Raw genomic sequence first — 21,652 nt, 5'->3', positions numbered from 1 at the left:
ACCGGTACAGCAGATGAGCACGGCAGGCAGGCTGACGGGTGATCCGGGTAGACGGACTGGCAGACACCACGGGTAACTGGCAGGATTCTCAAGGTAGGCTGGCTGGTAGGCACGGCAGGTAACTGATACGTTCTCCTGGTAGGCAGGGAAGCCTGGCCTAGAGACAGACTGGCGGGTTTGGACCGTAAGCAGACCGTCGGGCTGGAGAGTGTACTTGGCTGGCGGAGAAAGGTAGCACGCAAAGGCTCCGGATAAGCGGACTGGCCAAGCCCATAGACAGGCTGGCGGGCTGGACTGGTAGTCAGGCTGGCGGGCTGGACTGGTAGTCAGGCTGGCGGGCTGGACTGGTAGTCAGGCTGGCGGGCTGGATTGGTAGGCAGACTAGCAGCGGGACCTGAGGGCTGAAGCAGAGTTAGTACACTGAGCTACAACCTTGCACGGGCACCTCCATTTTGGAGGAGGTGCCTTTTATATGGGAAGTCCTCCGGCCATTGGCCGGGGACTCCTTAGGACGGCACGCGCGGCCCCTTTAAGAGGGAGGGAGAGCGCGCTCCCTAAGCACAGTGCCCGGGAAGCTGCGCGTGCCGGCAGCAACAGGAGAGCCGGAAGACGCTGGGCCAGGAGCGCGGCGGTAAGGGGGACGGCGTCTCTGCCTGTCAGGGGGCAGAGACGCCGATGCTACACGTTACATCCTGTATTATACTCCAGAGCTGCACTCGCTAATAAAATTTTTTTATTTTTCTCAGTAACTGACCCAGCTTTGCTTCTTCCGTACTAGGTAATTAATAACTCGTCCTCCTCATTTTGTGGCGTTGTGCTGAGTGCGTTCAGTTAATGTTTGAGTGTCAGGGTTGATGAATGATGATGTAACTTGTGTTTGTTAGACAACGCCATGATGGTCGGTGCCCAGGACAGCTGATGACGTGTTGGTCTATGTAGCAGACCAACACCAGAGAGGTGTTGTGAAAACCCCTCTTTAGGGAGAGCTTTGGGGGGTCTTGCACATTTGCCAGTGCTGACCAAATCACGGCATCGACTGGTCGGGGGACAAGAATATTCACCACATTATCAGCCGGTATACCAGGCTGTTCACCTGCTGAGAGCGGCGGAGGAAGTCTGACATCACGACCGAAAGACGCCACAGAAGAAAATCACTTCCGGATCACTTCTGCCCATCTGACGTTATATCTCCCCCAGAATGTGTACAGGGACCTATTAAATCCATTGGAGTGCAGACACACCTGCAGCTGCAATGCAGGAATGAAGGTGAGCATTGACCTGGTCGGGCTATCTAGCTAAGGCAGATTGAGTAAAACCGGGCAGGGCCTTCATTTCTTGGAGGAGGTCACAGGAGGCAGTGGGGCAGCCCCCTCCCTCCAACCCGGGTTTTCCAGTGGTTCTTGCCACAGGTCCTTAAATTCTGCACTAAGGATTAGTGTTGTTCTATGTTGGAACCTGCTAGGAGCAGAGCAGGAAAGCTCAGCACGACTGAGTGTGGCTGAACCACAGCCTGGGAAGGCTCTGCACCTGTCAGGCTCTTGTTATGGACTTGTGTTAACCCGGCTGCGACCCAGAGGACTTTTCTGTTACCCGTGAGTTGCTGAATAAAGCTGTTTATGTTGGACTTGCTTGGGTTACTGCACAGTGTGAACACCGCCGCCTTACAGCTTGGTGGAGAATACGGGCATTGTGACTGAGGCATACCCCACCGGCCGCTGCATGACCACAATCCGGCCTGCCACCTTTCAGTTCCACCCCATGGGCAAAATGGACGAACTGTTTAAGCAGCTGGTACTCACCCATTAGCAGCAGCAAAAAACAAACAAATTGTTGCTGTAACAGATGCCTACCTTGCGGGAGACGTCGACGGCACCAGCTCCGGAACGTCGCGAGGCCCGGGATAAGGTTCGCTCAGCGTTGAGGAAGATGGGACTGGAGGACGACATGGAAGCCTTCCTGACCATTTATGAGCGCACAGCGGAGCGGGAAAACCTACCGGCCGGCCAGTGGGCAGAAGTGGTGGCTCCATTTCTGGTCTGCGATGCCCAAAAGGCCTACTTCGACCTCAGTCGGGAGGACTCCCAGGACTACCAGAAGCTCAAAGGTGAGATCCTTGCCCGACTGGGGGTCAATACATACGTGAGGGCTCAGCGTGTATTTTCATGGGCTTATGTGAAGACCCGACCCGCCCGGTCTCAGGCTTATGACGTTTTGCAGCTGGTAAAGAGGTGGCTCCAGCCTGAGTCTTTGATTCCAGCCCAGATGGTGGAGAGGGTGGTGGTCGACCGGCTGGTGAGGACTCTGCTGGCCGCTATCCAACGTTGGGTGGGGCAAGGGGACCCCGACACACTCGACCAGGTGGTCAGCCTGATCGAGCGCTACTCGGCCATTCAGGATTTTATCCGGGACTCTGCCCCCTCGTGGCTCTCACGCCGTTCCCTGCCAACCCAGGAACCGGGAAATGGGTCGCGTCCCTCTGCTGAGGACAGTCAGCAACGTACCCGTGCTGAAGGGATACCCCGGAATGAGTGGCAGGAAACCAGTTCCCTCCCAAACAGTCACAAGACCTAACAGTACCTCCACCATTAGGTGCTGGCGGTGTAGGGTGCCAGGACATGTTGCTAATTGCCCCCTGACTACGGAACCCATGGACTACGGGTATAACCACCGGGTCTCCATGTACGCCCAGACCGTCTGCACGGCGAGCGCCGACCCCCGGGACAGTGAACTCCAACTGTGCCAGGTACTGGTTAACGGGTACCCCACGGAGGCCCTCCTAGACTTGGGGAGCCTAGTGACTTTGGTATATGGGTCGCTGGTGGCAGGAGACAACCCAGGTGGATGGACAGTCAGGGTTGTGTGTATCCATGGGGACCTCCGAGAGTACCCAACCGCGGAGGTAGTTTTGTCCACGCCATGTGGAGATATAAAACATGTGGTGGGGGTGGTAAAAACTCTTCCCTATGGGACTGGGTTGGGAAGAGACTTGCCCCTGTTCTGGACTCTGTGGAAAAACAAAATCCATTCTCCCCCGGTAAAATGTATTACAGGCGCTGTACCTGATGAACCCGAGTCAGGGGTACCTGCCGTAGGGGTGTCCAACCTAGGGACAGAGTGTGACCCCGATAAGTCTCCCCTGGAGGTGCTGGCAGGAGAGGTCGAGGAGACCCCATCGCTCCCTGAGCTGGAAGTGTCCCGGGCCACGTTTGGGGCGGCTCAGCTACAGGATCCCACCCTGACTCGGGCACGGGAAAGGGTGTTAGAGGTAAATGGCGTAGCTCAACAGCCCGGTGCAGATACTGTATTTCCACGCATGGTAGTCAACGGTGAGTTGCTCTATAGGGTAGACAAAATCAGGGACGAGGTCGTGGAACAGTTAGTGGTACCTCAGTCGTACCGTCGGGCGGTTCTGGAGATGGCACACACAAACCTGCTGGCTGAACACTTAGGGGTTAAAAAGACGCAACAGCGTATCTTGCAGTGATTCTTTTGGCCGGGGATTTATGCGGAGGTCCAAAAGTACTGTGAATCCTGCCCCAAATGTCAGCTGACCACACCCACCGACAGTTTCCGTAGCCCATTGGTACCTCTGCCAGTGATACAGGTACCTTTTGAACAGATTGCAATGGACTTGGTAGGACCTATTGTAAAATCCGCCCGTGGCCACCAACATATACTGGTGGTCGTCGACTATGCCACCCGGTACCCGGAGGCTGTACCGCTACGCCACACCTCGGCAAAACTAATTGCACGGGAGCTGTTTGCCATGTTCTGTCGCCTTGGACTACCTAAGGAGATCCTGACGGATCAGGGGACCCCTTTTATGTCCAAAGTGACGAGGGAACTGTGCAAACTGCTAAAAATAAAACAATTGTGCACCTCGGTGTACCATCCTCAAACCGACGGGCTCGTAGAACGGTTCAAGAAAACCCTCAAGTTCATGTTAAAAAAGGTGGTTTCTAAGGACGGAAGGGATTGGGACATGTTGTTACCCTATCTGATGTTCGCCGTCCGTGAGGTACCCCAGACTTCCACAGGGTTCTCTCCCTTTGAGTTATTGTACGGCAGACACCCTAGGGGTCTGTTGGACGTAGCCAAAGAGACATGGGAACAAGAGCCGACTCCACAAAGGAGTATAATTGAACACGTGGCTAGTATGCAGGACCGGATCGCAGCGGTCATGCCCATCGTGAAAGAACATCTGTTAGATGCCCAGGCAGCACGGAGGCGCACATATAATAAAAGAGCCACGGACAGGTCTTTTAACAAGGGCGATCGGGTGTTAGTACTGGTACCCACAGCCGAGCGTAAACCCATGGCCAAGTGGCAAGGGCCATATGAGGTTCGAGAAAAGGTGGGGGAGGTAAATTATCAGCCCGGAAGGAGGAAACCTGAGCAGCTTTACCATGTAAACATGCTAAAACCTTTGAAAGATCGAGAGTGTTTAGTTACAGACGTCCCCACGGGCATATCGCCAGAGCGTTCTCTACCCCGGGCGTATCGCCAGAGCGTTCTCTACCCCGGGCGTATCGCCAGAGCGTTCTCTACCCCGGGCGTATCGCCAGAGCGTTCTCTACCCCGGGCGTATCGCCAGAGCGTTCTCTACCCCGGGCGTATCGCCAGAGCGTTCTCTACCCCGGGCGTATCGCCAGAGCGTTCTCTACCTCGGGCGTATCGCCAGAGCGTTCTCTACCCCGGGCGTATCGCCAGAGCGTTCTCTACCCCGGGCGTATCACCAGAGCGTTCTCTACCCCGGGCGTATCACCAGAGAGTTCTCTACCCCGAGCGTATCACCAGAGAGTTCTCTACCCGAAGCCCGGAGGCAAGCCATCACGGCTGAGGTAAAACAGATGCTTCCGTTAGGCGTCATAGAGGAATCCCGGAGTGAGTGGGCTAGCCCACCGTTCTGATTCCGAAACCAGACGGATCGTTACGCTTCTGTAACGATTTCCGAAAACTAAATGAAGTGTTGAAGTTGGACCTTTATCCAATGCCCCGGGTGGACGAGCTGATTGAGAGACTGGGGCAGGCCCAGTACTTTACCACGCTTGAGCTCACCAAGGGTTACTGGCAGGTAGCTCTCACAGAATCGGCGAAGGAAAAGACCGCCTTCATAACTCCAGAGGGTCTATATCACTATGTGGTCTTACCTTTTGGGTTACATGGGGTCCCGGCTACATTCCAGAGGTTGATGGACATAGTGATCAAGCCTCATCAGGAGTACGCGTCCGCGTATCTAGATATTATCATCTTTAGCACCGACTGGCATACGCACCTATCCCAGGTACAAGCGGTGCTGGATTCTCTCAGAGCGCGGGGTTAACGGCAAACCCCCAAAAATGTGCGATAGGGCTAGAGGAAGCCCGATATTTGGGGTATGTGATTGGCCGAGGAGCTATCAAGCCCAAATCAATAAAGTTGAGGCCATAAAAAACTGGCCTAAACCGTCAAGTACAAAGCAGGTGAGGGCGTTCCTTGCCATCCTTGGGTATTACCGCTGGTTTATACCTAATTTTGCCGGGAGAATGGCGGCCCTGACCCATCTCTTGAAAGGAAAAAAATCGGTAATGGTTCGGTGGAACCCTCAGGCAGAGGAAGCTTTTCAGTCCATGAAGTTGGCCCTGTGTGGACAGCCAGTCCTCATCAGCCCCAACTTCAAGGAAACCTTCATTGTACAGACAGATGCCTCAGAGGTAGGCCTCGGGGCGCTATTGTCACAAAAAGTGAATGGTGAAGAGCACCCGGTCACCTACTTGAGTAGAAAACTTGTCCCGACAGAGAAAAACTATAGCGTGGTAGAGAAGGAGTGTTTGGCTATTAAGTGCCCTTGGAATCACTACGTTATTATTTACTCAGGCGTCAGTTCCACTTGGTGACAGACCACTCACCCTTGGTATGGATGAGGAACGCGAGTCACCAGGTGGTTCCTGTCACTGCAAAATTTCAGTTTCTCTGTAGAACATCGCCCCGGGAAGTCGCAGGCAAACGCGGATGCCCTGTCCCGGGCAACCTGTATGGTGGCAAATGTTCAACCCCACAAGTTTGAACGGGGGGGGGGTATGTGAGGCAGTAACCGGGATCGTATACGAGGGACGTTATATATCCCCCAGAATGTGTACAGAGACCTATTAAATCCATTGGAGTGCATTGCAGTCACAGACACAGCTGCGGCTGCAATGCAGGAATGAAGGTGAGCATAGCCTGACCAGGTCAATCTGGCTAAGGCAGATTAAGTAAAACCCGGCAGGGCCTTCATTTCTTGGGGGAGGCTGTAGGAAGGCAGTGGGGCGGCCTCCTTCCTCCAACCCGGGTTCTCCAGTGGCTCTTGCCACAGGTCCTTTAAAAACCCTGCATTAAGGATTAGTGTTGTTCAGTGTTGGAACCTGCTAGAAGCACAGCAGGAAAGCTCAGCAGGACTGAGTGTGGCTGAACCCACGCCCGGGAAGACTCTGCAACTGTCAGGCTCTGCGCGGCCTGGTGCGGCCTTTGCCCCCAGCAACCGTTATTTATGGACTGATGTTAACCCGGGCTGTGACCCGGAGGACTTTTCTGTTACCCGTGAGTTGCTGAATAAAGCTGTTTATGTTGGACTTGCTTGGGTCACTGCCTCAGTTACTGCACGGTGTGAACACCGCCGCCTTACAAATAACAGCCATAGCACAGGGACTGCTGTATTCTGTGCAGGGTCCGACCGCCGACACCTGCACTGATTGGGGAGGAGCAGCAGGCCGTACCCCCAACACCACGCCATTCATTCTCTATGTAGATAGCGGCTGAAGTAGAACGTAGCATGTGTTGGTTCTGTAGAAAATGAATTTGGCAGTGTCTGGCAGAAGCACTGAAGGTCCAATGGAGACCCGTTCTGATGATTGAAGCCGGTCCCAGCAATCGGACCCCCACTGATCTGTTTTTACAGAAAAATTCCTTTAAATCTGATCTCGGCCCTGTGTGGGCGTGCAGGGCCCCCTGTGAGGGGAAGTGGATGGCCCCCTGTGAGGGGCGGTGGGGGTGCAGGGCCCCCTGTGAGGGGCGGTGGATGGCCCCCTGTGAGGGGCGGTGGGGGTGGAGGGCCCCCTGCGAGGGGCGGTGGGGGTGCAGGGCCCCCTGTGAGGGGCGGTGGATGGCCCCCTGTGAGGGGCGGTGGGGGTGGAGGGCCCCCTGCGAGGGGCGGTGGAGGTGGAGGGCCCCCTGTGAGGGGTAGTGGGAGTGCAGGACCCATGTGAGGGGCAGTGGGGGTGGAGGGCACCCTATGAGTAGAGCAGAGCCCCCTGTGAGGGGTGGTGGGAGTGCAGGACAACCTTTGAGGGGAGGTGGAAATATTTATCATCCATTACAGAAAAAAAATCCTCAAATTCTCAGTGAATAACTTCTCTGCCCTTAGCAAAAATGGCCGCAGTTGGACTTCCGGTGGTCACATGACCAAAAGAGCAGTCCCTAAAGCGATGTCTTATATTGTGACGTCTATTTTAGGAAGTGTCCGGAGAGCGTCCCCTGGCGGCTATGTTGTCGAAGTGCTGAGTCCATCCCGCATAACTAGCTGACTACGCAGACATGGCGGCCGCGGAGGATGATGGGAGGCAGCCGCTCTAGAACATGAAGCGGGGGCGGCGCGACATGACGTCACTGCTATGTGTTTACTTCTCCACTTCCGGCGCGCTGCATGACGTCTCAGCCTCCGAGGCATGGAGGAGACAACATGAATAAAGGCTGGTTAGAGCTGGAGAGCGACCCAGGTACCGGGGCTTCATTGTTCAGGGACGGACACTGCGAGATGGCGTCACCATTTACTGACACCGCGGGACCTTAGTAACCTTGTAGTGATGCTGGGGACCGGGTGTGACACTGCACTGACACTAGGGGACCCGTATAACCCTTTACTGATAACTTGGCCGGGTGTGACACTTTACTGACACTAGGGGACCCGTATAACCCTTTACTGACGCCTCGGACCGGGTGTTACCCTTTACTGACGCCTCGGACCGGGTGTGACCCTTTACTGACGCCTCGGACCGGGTGTGACCCTTTACTGACGCCTCGGACCGGGTGTGACCCGTTACTGACGCCTCGGACCGGGTGTGACCCGTTACTGACGCCTCGGACCGGGTGTGACCCGTTACTGACGCCTCGGACCGGGTGTGACCCGTTACTGACGCCTCGGACCGGGTGTGACCCGTTACTGACGCCTCGGACCGGGTGTGACCCGTTACTGACGCCTCGTGTTTGTGTTTCAGGGCTGTTCACGCTGCTGGTTGAGGACTTTGGTGAGTTTGATGATTTTCTGCTCGCTCTATGGCTTTTCGCTGGGAGCGATCTCCTGCTTCGTTCGTGTTCGGCACCTGTGGGCCCGATCTGTGCCTCCCGACTGCTTCCCGCTCCTCCCTGCGCCTCGCTCCGTGCTGCTGCCTCCTCTTCCCCGTGTCGTCGTCTCTGCTGGAGATGATTTCACATTTTGCTGTTTTTCCCCCCCAGGTGTGAAGGGCGTGCAGGTGGAGGAGATCTATGATCTGCAGAGCAAGTGCCCGGGGTATGACGCCCACAGTCATTGTTTGTGCGTCCATCGCTCTGCTCTCTGATGACTCTTATTTTCTCCCTACAGACTGGTGTACGGTTTCATCTTCTTATTTAAATGGATCGAGGAGCGGCGCTCGCGCAGGAAGGTGTCCACCCTGCTGGATGACACATCTGTCATGGAGGACGAGGTGGTCAATAACATGTTCTTCGCTCATCAGGTAAGTGGTGAAAGCATGGTGTCCCCCATCTGTGGTCTCACCTCCTCATCCATGTCTCCTTGTCTCACAGCTGATCCCTAATTCCTGTGCTACTCACGCCCTCCTGAGCGTCCTGCTGAACTGCAGCGGGGTCCACCTGGGGCCGACTCTGAGTCGCATCAAAGACTTCACCAAAGGGTTCAGCCCAGAGGTAAGAATACAGCAGGAGTATAACACAACACAGCAAATGGCCATAGCATGCTGGGGCTTATAATCTCACAGCATGTACATCTCTGGATAGGAAATACTGAAACTCCAGAGCTGCACTCATTATTCTGCTGGTGCAGTCACTGTGTACATACATTAAATTACTGATCCCGAGTTACATCCTGTATTATACTCCAAAGCTTCACTCACTATTCTGCTGGTGGAGTCTCTGTGTACATACATTACATTACTGATCCGGAGTTACATCCTGTATTATACTCCAGAGCTGCACTCACTATTCTGCTGGTGCAGTCACTGTGTACATACATTACATTACTGATCCGGAGTTACATCCTGTATTATACCCCAGAGCTGCACTCACTATTCTGCTGGTGCAGTCACTGTGTACATACATTACATTACTGATCCTGAGTTACATCCTGTATTATACTCCAGAGCTGCACTCACTGTTCTGATGGTGCAGTCACTGTGTACATACATTACTGATCCTGAGTTACATCCTGTATTATACTCCAGAGCTGCACTCACTATTCTGCTGGTGCAGTCACTGTGTACATACATTACATTACTGATCCTGAGTTACCTCCTGTATTATACCCCAGAGCTGCACTCACTATTCTGCTGCTGCAGTCACTGTGTACATACATTACATTACTAATCCTGAGTTACATCCTGTATTATACTCCAGAGCTGCACTCACTATTCTGCTGGTGTAGTCACTGTGTACATACATTACATTACTGATCCTGAGTTACATCCTGTATCATACTCCAGAGCTGCACTCACTGTTCTGCTGGTGCAGTCACTCTGACCCTTTTTTCTCTTTCCTCAGAGTAAAGGTTACGCTATTGGAAATGCTCCTGAATTGGCGAAAGCTCACAACAGCCATGCGAGGTGCGGCAGAGATCTTGACTATTGTAGATGTTGCTGACCTTATGCACTGAATCCGGGGTCTATATATTGACCCTTTCTTCCTGTCCCTTCAGGCCAGAGCCGCGTCACCTGCCAGAGAAGCAGAATGGCATCAGCGCGGTGCGCACCATGGAGGCGTTCCACTTTGTCAGTTACGTTCCCATTAAGGGGCGTCTGTTTGAGCTGGACGGCCTAAAAGTCTACCCCATCGATCATGGTGAGAGCCCACAGAGGAGCTGCTGTCAGCGCTGATAGAAAGTTGCAGAAGTTTGGCTTATATGTTGGTTGATCTTGGGCATCGGCCCTGTGAGCAGGCGGCCTGTGGTCCGTGCCGGGGCCCAAATCTACCCGTCTGACACCTCCACCCTCACTGCGCACTGTCTGATTGTTGTCAGGTCCATGGGCGGAGGACGAGGAGTGGACAGACAAGGCTCGCAGAGTTATCATGGAGAGGATTGGACTGGCCACAGCAGGGTAAGATGCCGGAGGGGGTGGTGGGGTTTGTGGCCGCGCTCGGGGCGAGTCCTATGAAACTTCTTCCCGTACAGGGAGCCGTATCATGACATCCGCTTCAATCTGATGGCCGTGGTGCCCGACCGGAGGCTGAAGTACGAGAGCCGCCTCAACGTCCTGAAGGTGAACCGGCAGACCGTGCTGGAGGCGCTACAGCAGGTGAGAGCGGGGGATGGGGAGTCCGACAACATGAGAGGAGAGGCTGGAGGGGAGGCCGACAACACGAGAGGAGAGGCTGGAGGGGAGGCCGACAACACGAGAGGAGAGGCTGGAGGGGAGGCCGACAACACGAGAGGAGAGGCTGGAGGGGAGGCCGACAACACGAGAGGAGAGGCTGGAGGGGAGGCCGACAACACGAGAGGAGAGGCTGGAGGGGAGGCCGACAACACGAGAGGAGAGGCTGGAGGGGAGGCCGACAACACGAGAGGAGAGGCTGGAGGGGAGGCCGACAACACGAGAGGAGAGGCTGGAGGGGAGGCCGACAACACGAGAGGAGAGGCTGGAGGGGAGGCCGACAACACGAGAGGAGAGGCTGGAGGGGAGGCCGACAACACGAGAGGAGAGGCTGGAGGGGAGGCCGACAACACGAGAGGAGAGGCTGGAGGGGAGGCCGACAACACGAGAGGAGAGGCTGGAGGGGAGGCCGACAACACGAGAGGAGAGGCTGGAGGGGAGGCCGACAACACGAGAGGAGAGGCTGGAGGGGAGGCCGACAACACGAGAGGAGAGGCTGGAGGGGAGGCCGACAACACGAGAGGAGAGGCTGGAGGGGAGGCCGACAACACGAGAGGAGAGGCTGGAGGGGAGGCCGACAACACGAGAGGAGAGGCTGGAGGGGAGGCCGACAACACGAGAGGAGAGGCTGGAGGGGAGGCCGACAACACGAGAGGAGAGGCTGGAGGGGAGGCCGACAACACGAGAGGAGAGGCTGGAGGGGAGGCCGACAACACGAGAGGAGAGGCTGGAGGGGAGGCCGACAACACGAGAGGAGAGGCTGGAGGGGAGGCCGACAACACGAGAGGAGAGGCTGGAGGGGAGGCCGACAACACGAGAGGAGAGGCTGGAGGGGAGGCCGACAACACGAGAGGAGAGGCTGGAGGGGAGGCCGACAACACGAGAGGAGAGGCTGGAGGGGAGGCCGACAACACGAGAGGAGAGGCTGGAGGGGAGGCCGACAACACGAGAGGAGAGGCTGGAGGGGAGGCCGACAACACGAGAGGAGAGGCTGGAGGGGAGGCCGACAACACGAGAGGAGAGGCTGGAGGGGAGGCCGACAACACGAGAGGAGAGGCTGGAGGGGAGGCCGACAACACGAGAGGAGAGGCTGGAGGGGAGGCCGACAACACGAGAGGAGAGGCTGGAGGGGAGGCCGACAACACGAGAGGAGAGGCTGGAGGGGAGGCCGACAACACGAGAGGAGAGGCTGGAGGGGAGGCCGACAACACGAGAGGAGAGGCTGGAGGGGAGGCCGACAACACGAGAGGAGAGGCTGGAGGGGAGGCCGACAACACGAGAGGAGAGGCTGGAGGGGAGGCCGACAACACGAGAGGAGAGGCTGGAGGGGAGGCCGACAACACGAGAGGAGAGGCTGGAGGGGAGGCCGACAACACGAGAGGAGAGGCTGGAGGGGAGGCCGACAACACGAGAGGAGAGGCTGGAGGGGAGGCCGACAACACGAGAGGAGAGGCTGGAGGGGAGGCCGACAACACGAGAGGAGAGGCTGGAGGGGAGGCCGACAACACGAGAGGAGAGGCTGGAGGGGAGGCCGACAACACGAGAGGAGAGGCTGGAGGGGAGGCCGACAACACGAGAGGAGAGGCTGGAGGGGAGGCCGACAACACGAGAGGAGAGGCTGGAGGGGAGGCCGACAACACGAGAGGAGAGGCTGGAGGGGAGGCCGACAACACGAGAGGAGAGGCTGGAGGGGAGGCCGACAACACGAGAGGAGAGGCTGGAGGGGAGGCCGACAACACGAGAGGAGAGGCTGGAGGGGAGGCCGACAACACGAGAGGAGAGGCTGGAGGGGAGGCCGACAACACGAGAGGAGAGGCTGGAGGGGAGGCCGACAACACGAGAGGAGAGGCTGGAGGGGAGGCCGACAACACGAGAGGAGAGGCTGGAGGGGAGGCCGACAACACGAGAGGAGAGGCTGGAGGGGAGGCCGACAACACGAGAGGAGAGGCTGGAGGGGAGGCCGACAACACGAGAGGAGAGGCTGGAGGGGAGGCCGACAACACGAGAGGAGAGGCTGGAGGGGAGGCCGACAACACGAGAGGAGAGGCTGGAGGGGAGGCCGACAACACGAGAGGAGAGGCTGGAGGGGAGGCCGACAACACGAGAGGAGAGGCTGGAGGGGAGGCCGACAACACGAGAGGAGAGGCTGGAGGGGAGGCCGACAACACGAGAGGAGAGGCTGGAGGGGAGGCCGACAACACGAGAGGAGAGGCTGGAGGGGAGGCCGACAACACGAGAGGAGAGGCTGGAGGGGAGGCCGACAACACGAGAGGAGAGGCTGGAGGGGAGGCCGACAACACGAGAGGAGAGGCTGGAGGGGAGGCCGACAACACGAGAGGAGAGGCTGGAGGGGAGGCCGACAACACGAGAGGAGAGGCTGGAGGGGAGGCCGACAACACGAGAGGAGAGGCTGGAGGGGAGGCCGACAACACGAGAGGAGAGGCTGGAGGGGAGGCCGACAACACGAGAGGAGAGGCTGGAGGGGAGGCCGACAACACGAGAGGAGAGGCTGGAGGGGAGGCCGACAACACGAGAGGAGAGGCTGGAGGGGAGGCCGACAACACGAGAGGAGAGGCTGGAGGGGAGGCCGACAACACGAGAGGAGAGGCTGGAGGGGAGGCCGACAACACGAGAGGAGAGGCTGGAGGGGAGGCCGACAACACGAGAGGAGAGGCTGGAGGGGAGGCCGACAACACGAGAGGAGAGGCTGGAGGGGAGGCCGACAACACGAGAGGAGAGGCTGGAGGGGAGGCCGACAACACGAGAGGAGAGGCTGGAGGGGAGGCCGACAACACGAGAGGAGAGGCTGGAGGGGAGGCCGACAACACGAGAGGAGAGGCTGGAGGGGAGGCCGACAACACGAGAGGAGAGGCTGGAGGGGAGGCCGACAGTGTCGTTATGAGGGGAAGAGGTGAGCACGCAGGATGGGGTGTCTCTTTGCCCCGTACTTACACCCCAATTCTTCTCTTCGCTCCTCGGTGGTCTCTTCTTCAGTTGATCCGGGTGACGCAGCCGGAGCTGATTCAGGCCCAGAAACCCTCTGAGAACCAGAATAACGTGGAGTCACAGGCCAAGTCTGCCGCGGGCCCGGAGGGGGCGAGTACGGCCAGCACCCCGAATACTCCCACAGGTATCGAACGCTCTCCACCTTTAATCACCGAGCTCCGTTCCCGCTGAGGGCACAGAGGGGCTGGGGGGCTTTTCTCCACTGTGCAGACACATTGCCCCTAGTTCTGTAGGTGTAGACCCCCCCAGATTTAGTTGCCTTGTACGTTCTAATTGTGTCCATCACATTGTAGATGCGAGTGGAGACTCTGCCGGATCTGTGCCGCGAGCCCCCGTGACGAATACGTACAGCAAACCCAAAGCCGTCCCTCATAATGGGGGCACAGCCCCTGCACAAGCCCCCCGGCTCCCAGCCTTCCTGGATAACCACAACTACGCAAAGTCCCCGATGCAGGTGAGTGTTCGGGGCGGCAGTGGGGGCCACGATGGACACTGGATGGTCCCGAATGAGAAGATTAATGCACATTATCTGCAGGAGGAAGAAGATCTGGCGGCCGGTGTTGGGCGATCTCGAGGAGTCCCACCTCCCTCCCCAGACTCCGATGAAGACGAAGATGAGGAGACTGAGGCCTCGGCCAGACCAGCGACCCTCTCCGGGTGCGTAAACCGGTAGAGGTTCATATTGGGGGAGGTGCAGGGAATCGGCTGCAGCGCAGGACGTGGTGGTGGCAGCAGCGGTCAGTGACCAGACGGGGCGCTGCTACATCACGTCCGATCGGGGAGAATATAACAGATGGGACTGATTCTGCCAGAACAGGCGCCACTCTAACCAGTGTGTGCCCACCGGGAACCCCTTGGCCTCACAATACTTATGGATGGCGGGCGTCCGGATGTTACTGATCTGCTCATCTCCTGCAGGTTCAAGAGGAGAAGCTCTGAGTCTCTGCCGCCTCCTTCTGGTCCTGAACTTCCCGCTAACGTCTTGGCTGAAAAGTTAAAGGAAACTCAGAAAGAACTTTGTTCACCCCTCTCCATAAAGACGGTGCCCCCCGCGACTCCTCATTCTCAGCCGTCTCCAACCCCCAGCAACGAGAGCACGGACACCGCTTCAGAAATCGGCAGCGCCTTCAACTCCCCCCTGCGTTCCCCACTGAGGTCCGCAAACCCCACACGGCCATCCAGTCCGGTCACATCTCACCTCTCTAAGGTCCTGTTCGGGGAGGAGGAGCCGCTTCTGAGGTTGGACTCTGTCCGGTACAACCGCGCGGTGCGGGAGCTGGGGCCACTGGTTGGCACTGGGATTCTACACCTCAGCCGAGATGGGCACCTCTGCACGCTCAGCCGGATGGGTGGGTATGATGGAGGGTTGAGGGTTGGCATGATATTCAGGAGCCCACCGCTCCTTCTGTTGCCTGGCTGCCTGCTCACCGTCCAGCCAGTGCGCCCGTGTAGTGGCCGTTCTCAGTACTGCAGCTCAGCTGCTATTAAAGGGAATGTGATCTGAGCTGCAGTACCAAGAACAGACACTACATGGTGTATGGCGCTGCAGTACTGAGAACTGCCACTACCCAGTGTATGGCGCTGTGAGGAGCTGCAGTACCGATAACGACCACTACACGGCTCCATGTACATTTGGCCACAGCACAAGCTGCGAACAGCTGATCGGTGCCGGTACTGACACTAATGGACCACGTGCTGGACCGCGGACCCCCGTGTTCTTGAAATTGCTCCCAAGTCCTAAGTACAGAATATTAATGTATAAAGGGCTTGTCCTCTTTTAGAAAACGTTATGCCATGTGCTGCGATAGTTAAAAAAAAAAAACCTTAGAACTACTTGCCCCTGCCGGGTCTATGACTGCGCCTCTACTAATGCTGGTGATAAAGCGTCACAGTGCCATCTAAGCTCAGTGATTGGCTGCAGCGCTGTCAACATGGTGTAGCTGCTACCGCCAAATGAGAGACCGGGGCAGAGACTCGGCGCTGAACCCGGGGAGCTGAATTATTGCTGCACACGGCATAACTTTTTCTAAAAGACGACGATCCGTTTACAGACCGGACGACCCCTTTAATGATGATCGTTTCATTATTGTTCTTTTCTTAATCTCAGATTCTGGAAAAGTTTCCCCTAAAATCAGCAAACTGGAGGAAGGAAGAGAGAACTGCGAGGCCGAAGGGCCCCGGGGCAGGACCCCCGAGGCTCCAGCCGGAGACCGGTTCTCCCCTAAGGTGAGGAGGGCGGCTGCGTCCATCCATGATGCTGCAGATGTCGGGGCTCAGGTTCATGTTTGTCACATTTAGAGGGATCATCTTCAGCTGCCGCATATTGTGCCCTGCACGATCAGCTCCTCTCCAATGACTGACCCATGTGTTGTCTCCAGGAGCTCCTGGCCCTGCTGAAGTGTGTGGAGGCCGAAATCTCCACCTCCGAGGCCTCTCTGCGAGAAGAGCTGGAGAAGCGCAAGAAATTCAAGGTACCGACCCGGAGCCATCTCATCACTGCGTCTCCTCTCCTGGAGTCTCTCTTTCCTCTTCTCTCCTTTATTCTCTTGTAGTCCCCGGTCTCTCTGCGTCTCCTCTCTTGTAGTCCCCGGTCTCTCTGCGTCTCCTCTCTTGTAGTCCCCGGTCTCTCTGCGTCTCCTCTCTTGTAGTCCTCGGTCTCTCTGCGTGTCTCCTCTCTTGTAGTCCCCGGTCTCTCTGCGTCTCTCCTTTATTCTCCTGGAGTCCCCGGTCTCTCTGCGTCTCTCCTTTATTCTCCTGGAGTCCCCGGTCTCTCTGCGTCTCTCCTTTATTCTCCTGGAGTCCCCGGTCTCTCTGCGTCTCTCCTTTATTCTCCTGGAGTCCCCGGTCTCTCTGCGTCTCTCCTTTATTCTCCTGGAGTCCCCGGTCTCTCTGCGTCTCTCCTTTATTCTCCTGGAGTCTCTGTCTTTCTTCTCTCCTTTATTCTCCGGTCTTTGCATCTCTCCAGATCGATGACCAGAGACGGACGCACAACTATGATGAGTTCATCTGCGCCTTCATCTCGATGTTGGCTCAGGAGGGTGAGTGTCCATCCTGGGGATGGAGTCTTAAAGGGGTTGTCCAGCATCGGGGGGGGAGGGTGGAGTGGCGTTGCTGCTGCACTACCCGGCTGGCTCCGCTCCCCTCCTGATGCGGACGTGCGTTGTCTCGGGGGCCCTGACACTAACCCTCCCGTCTGCTCCTAGGGATGCTGGCCAGCCTGGTGGAGCAGAACATATCTGTGCGGAGACGACAGGGGGTCAGCATCGGTCGCCTGCATAAACAGAGGAAGCCGGACCGCCGTAAACGCTCGCGACCCTACAAGGCCAAGCGTCAGTGATTGCACGGTCGTGTCCGGGTCGTATGTGGCCCCGTCTTCACACCCTGTATATCATGTATATAGACTGGTTTCTATCCCCTGTATCCTTAGACATTGTCCCCTCGTCACTTGCTCCATAGTAGCGTCACGTGGCCGCTGCGGAGACCTCAGGGATACTGGCACCAGGTCCCTGACTAGATGACGCTGGCTCCATCGTATCGCCCCCTCCCCCCCGTAACTATAAATGCCTCCCTGGGGGTCTCGTGTCATTACTGTCACTTTGTGATGTAATAGAAGAATTTGAGGGATTTGCTGGGTGAGGACGGAGAACTATGTGTACAGGGGGGGAGCGTGCAGCCGGCAGGGACGACACCCGGCATCATAGAGGAATACTGTCCCTTTAAGAGACAGAACGGGGGCCGCTCTGAATGCTGCCACGTGCTGAGGCCGCCCGCATTTATAGGACCCCAGAAAATCTTTTTAATCACTACATACTGAAACTTTTGGTAATTTTTTTTTTTTAACATATTTAGGCCCCAATTTTTTTTTGTAATTTTGGAGTAAAAATAATTCTGATTGTGACTTATGTTTATCATTAAATTTGCTCCTTTTTTTAAGATAACTTTGTGGTTTAGTGTTTTTTTTCTCGCCCTCATGGGCGCGGCTTTCCTTTATCATTTGTATCTTTTGGAGATGTTGCTGGACTTATTGTGATAGAAAGGCGCAAAAGGCAAGAAAATCCTCTGCACTGACACATTGTAACAAAGGTGATCAAAGGAAAGACTACAACCCCCGACTACTAGGACGTTCATCTGAATCTGCCCAGAAATGCTCATAGCTACTACTACTCCCAGCATTCTCCTGCACGGTGTTGGGGAGTTTGCTCAGGAATGACGACCATCAGACGCGCGTTAGTCACAGGTGACGCTTTATATTCATGATATAATTAGCTGCAGTCACCTGCGCTAGTGCACTGATTATAGAGCAGCTGGAGTTTCGTTACAGTTGCAGGATAGATCGTCCTCAGTAATCCAGGGCACAGATGAGGGCCACACCGCGCTTTATCCAGTGGGACTGGGGCTTGTGGGTGGGAAGCTCCACGGCGATGACGTAATTGGTGGAGTGTCCGGTGGTGGAGAGCGTTCCTAGGAAGAAAGAGAAGAATCCATGATAGTTATGATAGAAGAACGGGCGACAGGGGGACAGTCCGCCAGCTCCTCTCACCTGCCCTCGTCAGCGTCTTGTAAATGGGGCACAGGTACGTCCCGGAGACGGGGGGCCGGCGCTCAGCCACAGGGAGCAGCCAGATGACGGCCATCTCCGTGTAAAGGTCTTTGGGTCTGGACTCCGCCAGCTGCATTGTGCTCTTGTCCCAGCCGGCTCCTTCCAGATATAAACCGTAGATGTAGCATCCCTCCGAGGGGCGCTCTCGCAGGCCTGCCACTGTCTCCCCGAGGACCTGGAGTGGATACAAACAACAGATCGCACCACGTAAATACACAAGGGGGCGTCCACAGCGGAACAACATGTCAGGGGGGCCGGTGCTCAGTGCCGAGGACTTCAGGGAAGAGCAGGTCGAGGCACGAGCCGCTCTCAGATAAAGGGTAAGACAGTCTCTGACTGATCGCACCCCTATGTACAGTGCAGGGTCAGGTCCGTGTGATCGCACCCCTATATACAGTGCAGAGTCAGGTCCGTGTGATCGCACCCCTATATACAGTGCAGGGTCAGGTCCGTGTGATCGCACCCCTATATACAGCGCAGGGTCAGGTCCGTGTGATCGCACCCCTATATACAGCGCAGAGTCAGGTCCGTGTGATCGCACCCCTATATACAGCGCAGGGTCAGGTCCGTGTGATCGCACCCTTATATACAGCGCAAGGTCAGGTCCGTGTGATCGCACCCTTATATACAGCGCAGGGTCAGGTCTGTGTGATCGCACCCCTATATACAGTGCAGGGTCAGGTAACAGGTGTCAATCTCACCTTAAAATCAAATGAGATTGTATCAATAGAAATCACTTGTTTTCTTGCAAAATTCTGCAAGGTCCCAGTGAGGAACGCCTGCGGGAAAAAGAGTCCGCTGATCCAGAAGGCGGCAGGGATCCCGTCTGTGATCCACTTCTGGATGAAATCCATTCTCTGCAGGAGATCTATTACCCAGGAGGCCAGCGGCTTCAGGGATGGATAAGCCTAAAACCAGAGCAACATGAACCCGGGCGGTCTCAGAAAGAGCGTTATGTAAACGTGAGATCTGACGTCGCGGGGGCCGCAGACGTGTGACGTGATGCTCGGCCTCTGGGGGGCCGCAGACGTGTGACGTGATGCTCGGCCTCGGGGGGGCCACAGACGTGTGACGTGATGCTCGGCCTCGGGGGGGCCACAGACGTGTGACGTGATGCTCGGCCTCGGGGGGGCTGTAGACGAGTGACGTGATGCTCGGCCTGGAGGGGGGCCGTAGACGAGTGACGTGATGCTCGCCCTCGGGGGGGCTGTAGACGTGTGACGAGATGCTCGGCCTCGGGGGGGGGCTGTAGACATGTGACGTGATGCTCGGCCTCGGGGGGGGGGGGGGGGCGCAGACGTGTGACGTGATGCTCGGCCTCGGGGGGGCCGTAGACGTGTGATGTGATGCTCGGCCTCGGGGGGGCCGTAGACGTGTGACGTGATGCTCGGCCTCGGGGGGGCCGTAGACGTGTGATGTGATGCTCGGCCTCGGGGGGGCCGCAGACGTGTGACGTGATGCTCGGCCTCGGGGGGGGCGTAGACGTGTGACGTGATGCTCGGCCTCGGGGGGGCTGTAGACGTGTGACGTGATGCTCGGCCTCGGGGGGGCTGTAGACGTGTGACGTGATGCTCGGGGGGGGGGGGGGGCTGTAGACGTGTGACGTGATGCTCGGCCTCGGGGGCCGTAGACGTGTGACGTGATGCTTGGCGTCGGGGGGCCGCAGACGTGTGACGTGATGCTCGGCCTCGGGGGGGCCGCAGACGTGTGACGTGATGCTCGGCCTCGGGGGGGCCGCAGACGTGTGACGTGATGCTCGGCCTCGGGGGGGGGGGGCCGCAGACGTGTGACGTGATGCTCGGCCTCGGGGGGGGGGGGCCGCAGACGTGTGACGTGATGGTCGACCTCGGGGGGGGGGGGGGGGGCTGTGGACGTGTGACGTGATGCTCGGCCTGAAGGGGGGTCGCAGACGTGTGACGTGATGCACGGCCTCGGGGGGCCGCAGACGTGTGACGTGATGCTCGGCCTCGGGGGGGGGGGCTGTAGACGTGTGACGTGATGCTCGGCCTCGGGGGGGCTGTAGACGTGTGACGTGATGCTCGGGGCTGTAGACGTGTGACGTGATGCTCGGCCTCGGGGGGGCTGTAGACGTGTGACGTGATGCTCGGCCTCGGGGGGGCTGTAGACGTGTGATGTGATGCTCGGCCTGGAGGGTGGGTCGCAGACGTGTGACGTGATGCTCGGCCTCGGGGGGGCTGTAGACGTGTGACGTGATGCTCGGCCTCGGTGGGGCCGTAGACGTGTGACGTGATGCTCGGCCTCGGGGGGGCCGTAGACGTGTGATGTGATGCTCGGCCTGGAGGGTGGGTCGCAGACGTGTGACGTGATGCTCGGCCTCGGGGGGGCTGTAGACGAGTGACGTGATGCTCGGCCTCGGGGGGTCGCAGACGTGTGACGTGATGCTCGGCCTCGGGGGGGCTGTAGACGAGTGACCTGATGCTCGGCCTCGGGGGGGAATGTAGACGTGTAACGTGATGCTCGGCCTCGGGGGGGGCTGTAGACGTGTAACGTGATGCTCGGCCTCGGGGGGGCTGTAGACGTGTGATGTAGTGCTCGGCCTGGGGGGGGGGCCGTAGACGAGTGACGTGATGCTCGGCCTCGGGGGGGCTGTAGACGTGTGACGTGATGCTCGGTCTCGGGGGGGCTGTAGACATGTGACGTGATGCTCGGCCTCGGGGGGGGGGGGGGGGGCTGTAGACGTGTGACGTGATGCTCGGCCTCGGGGGGGCTGTAGACGTGTGACGTGATGCTCGGTCTCGGGGGGGCTGTAGACATGTGACGTGATGCTCGGCCTCGGGGGGGGGGGGGGCTGTAGACGTGTGACGTGATGCTCGGCCTCGGGGGGGCTGTAGATGTGTGACGTGATGCTCGGCCTCGGGGGGGCTGTAGACGTGTGACGTGACGCTCGGCCTGGGGGGGGGGGGGCTGCAGACGTGTGATGTGATGCTCGGCCTCGGGGGGGCCGTAGACGTGTGACGTGATGCTCGGCCTCGGGGGGGCTGTAGACGTGTGACGTGATGCTCGGCCTCGGGGGGGGCCGTAGACGTGTGACGTGATGCTCGGCCTCGGGGGGCCGTAGACGTGTGACGTGATGCTCGGCCTCGGGGGGGCTGTAGACGTGTGACGTGATGCTCGGCCTCGGGGGGGCTGTAGACGTGTGACGTGATGCTCGGGGGGGGGGGGGGGGCTGTAGACGTGTGACGTGATGCTCGGCCTCGGGGGGGCCGTAGACGTGTGACGTGATGCTTGTCCTCGGGGGGCTGTAGACATGTGACGTGATGCTCGGCCTCGGGGGGGGTTGTAGACGTGTGACGTGATGCTCGGCCTCGGGGGGGCTGTAGACGTGTGACGTGATGCTCGGACTCGGGGGGGGCGTAGACGTGTGAAGTGATGCTCGCCCTCGGGGGGGCCGTAGACGTGTGACGAGATGCTCTGCCTCGGGGGGGGCCGC

At 57.9% G+C, this 21,652-nt stretch overlaps 2 protein-coding genes across 5 annotated transcripts in view; one reads left to right on the top strand and one right to left on the bottom strand.

The window, feature by feature from the left end:
- The first annotated feature begins 556 nt into the window (after positions 1-556).
- On the top strand, positions 557-17,539 carry BAP1 (BRCA1 associated deubiquitinase 1). Its single transcript, XM_073645109.1, has 18 exons — positions 557-631; positions 7,471-7,733; positions 8,232-8,261; positions 8,470-8,524; positions 8,597-8,729; positions 8,800-8,919; positions 9,769-9,830; positions 9,923-10,065; positions 10,244-10,322; positions 10,397-10,520; positions 13,590-13,725; positions 13,895-14,055; positions 14,137-14,258; positions 14,520-14,950; positions 15,709-15,827; positions 15,980-16,072; positions 16,567-16,639; positions 16,805-17,539. Exons 2-18 carry the CDS (start codon positions 7,661-7,663, stop codon positions 16,936-16,938), a joined length of 2,088 nt encoding a protein of 695 aa, XP_073501210.1. The 5' UTR covers positions 557-631; positions 7,471-7,660; the 3' UTR covers positions 16,939-17,539.
- A 289-nt stretch (positions 17,540-17,828) lies between these two features.
- The window catches only part of DNAH1 (dynein axonemal heavy chain 1), a 124,072-nt gene continuing 120,248 nt past the window's right edge, over positions 17,829-21,652 (bottom strand). For all 4 annotated transcript variants that reach the window (XM_073645106.1, XM_073645105.1, XM_073645107.1 and 1 more), the window contains 3 exons: positions 18,903-19,109; positions 18,142-18,376; positions 17,829-18,062 (listed from right to left, as the gene is read on the bottom strand). In XM_073645106.1, coding sequence (XP_073501207.1) covers positions 17,941-18,062; positions 18,142-18,376; positions 18,903-19,109 — 564 coding nt within the window. In that variant the 3' untranslated portion in view covers positions 17,829-17,940. The remainder of the gene's footprint in view (positions 18,063-18,141; positions 18,377-18,902; positions 19,110-21,652) is intronic.

Source organism: Phyllobates terribilis, unplaced genomic scaffold (assembly GCF_046119375.1).
Source record: "Phyllobates terribilis strain yellow unplaced genomic scaffold, ASM4611937v1 Scaffold_8__6_contigs__length_399053987, whole genome shotgun sequence".
Lineage (NCBI taxonomy): Eukaryota > Metazoa > Chordata > Amphibia > Anura > Dendrobatidae > Phyllobates > Phyllobates terribilis.
The sequence above is the reverse complement of the archived record's forward strand: the minus strand, read 5'-3'. Positions and strand labels throughout refer to the sequence as shown.

Bases quoted from the DNA above. Each gene is read 5' to 3' on its own strand.
- BAP1 (XM_073645109.1), top strand. From the start codon at position 7,661: ATGACGTCTCAGCCTCCGAGGCATGGAGGAGACAACATGAATAAAGGC. The intron at 7,734-8,231 runs GTACCGGGGCTT...TTTGTGTTTCAG, and splicing joins AGAGCTGGAGAGCGACCCAG to GGCTGTTCACGCTGCTGGTT. The intron at 10,066-10,243 runs GTGAGAGCCCAC...GATTGTTGTCAG, and splicing joins AGTCTACCCCATCGATCATG to GTCCATGGGCGGAGGACGAG.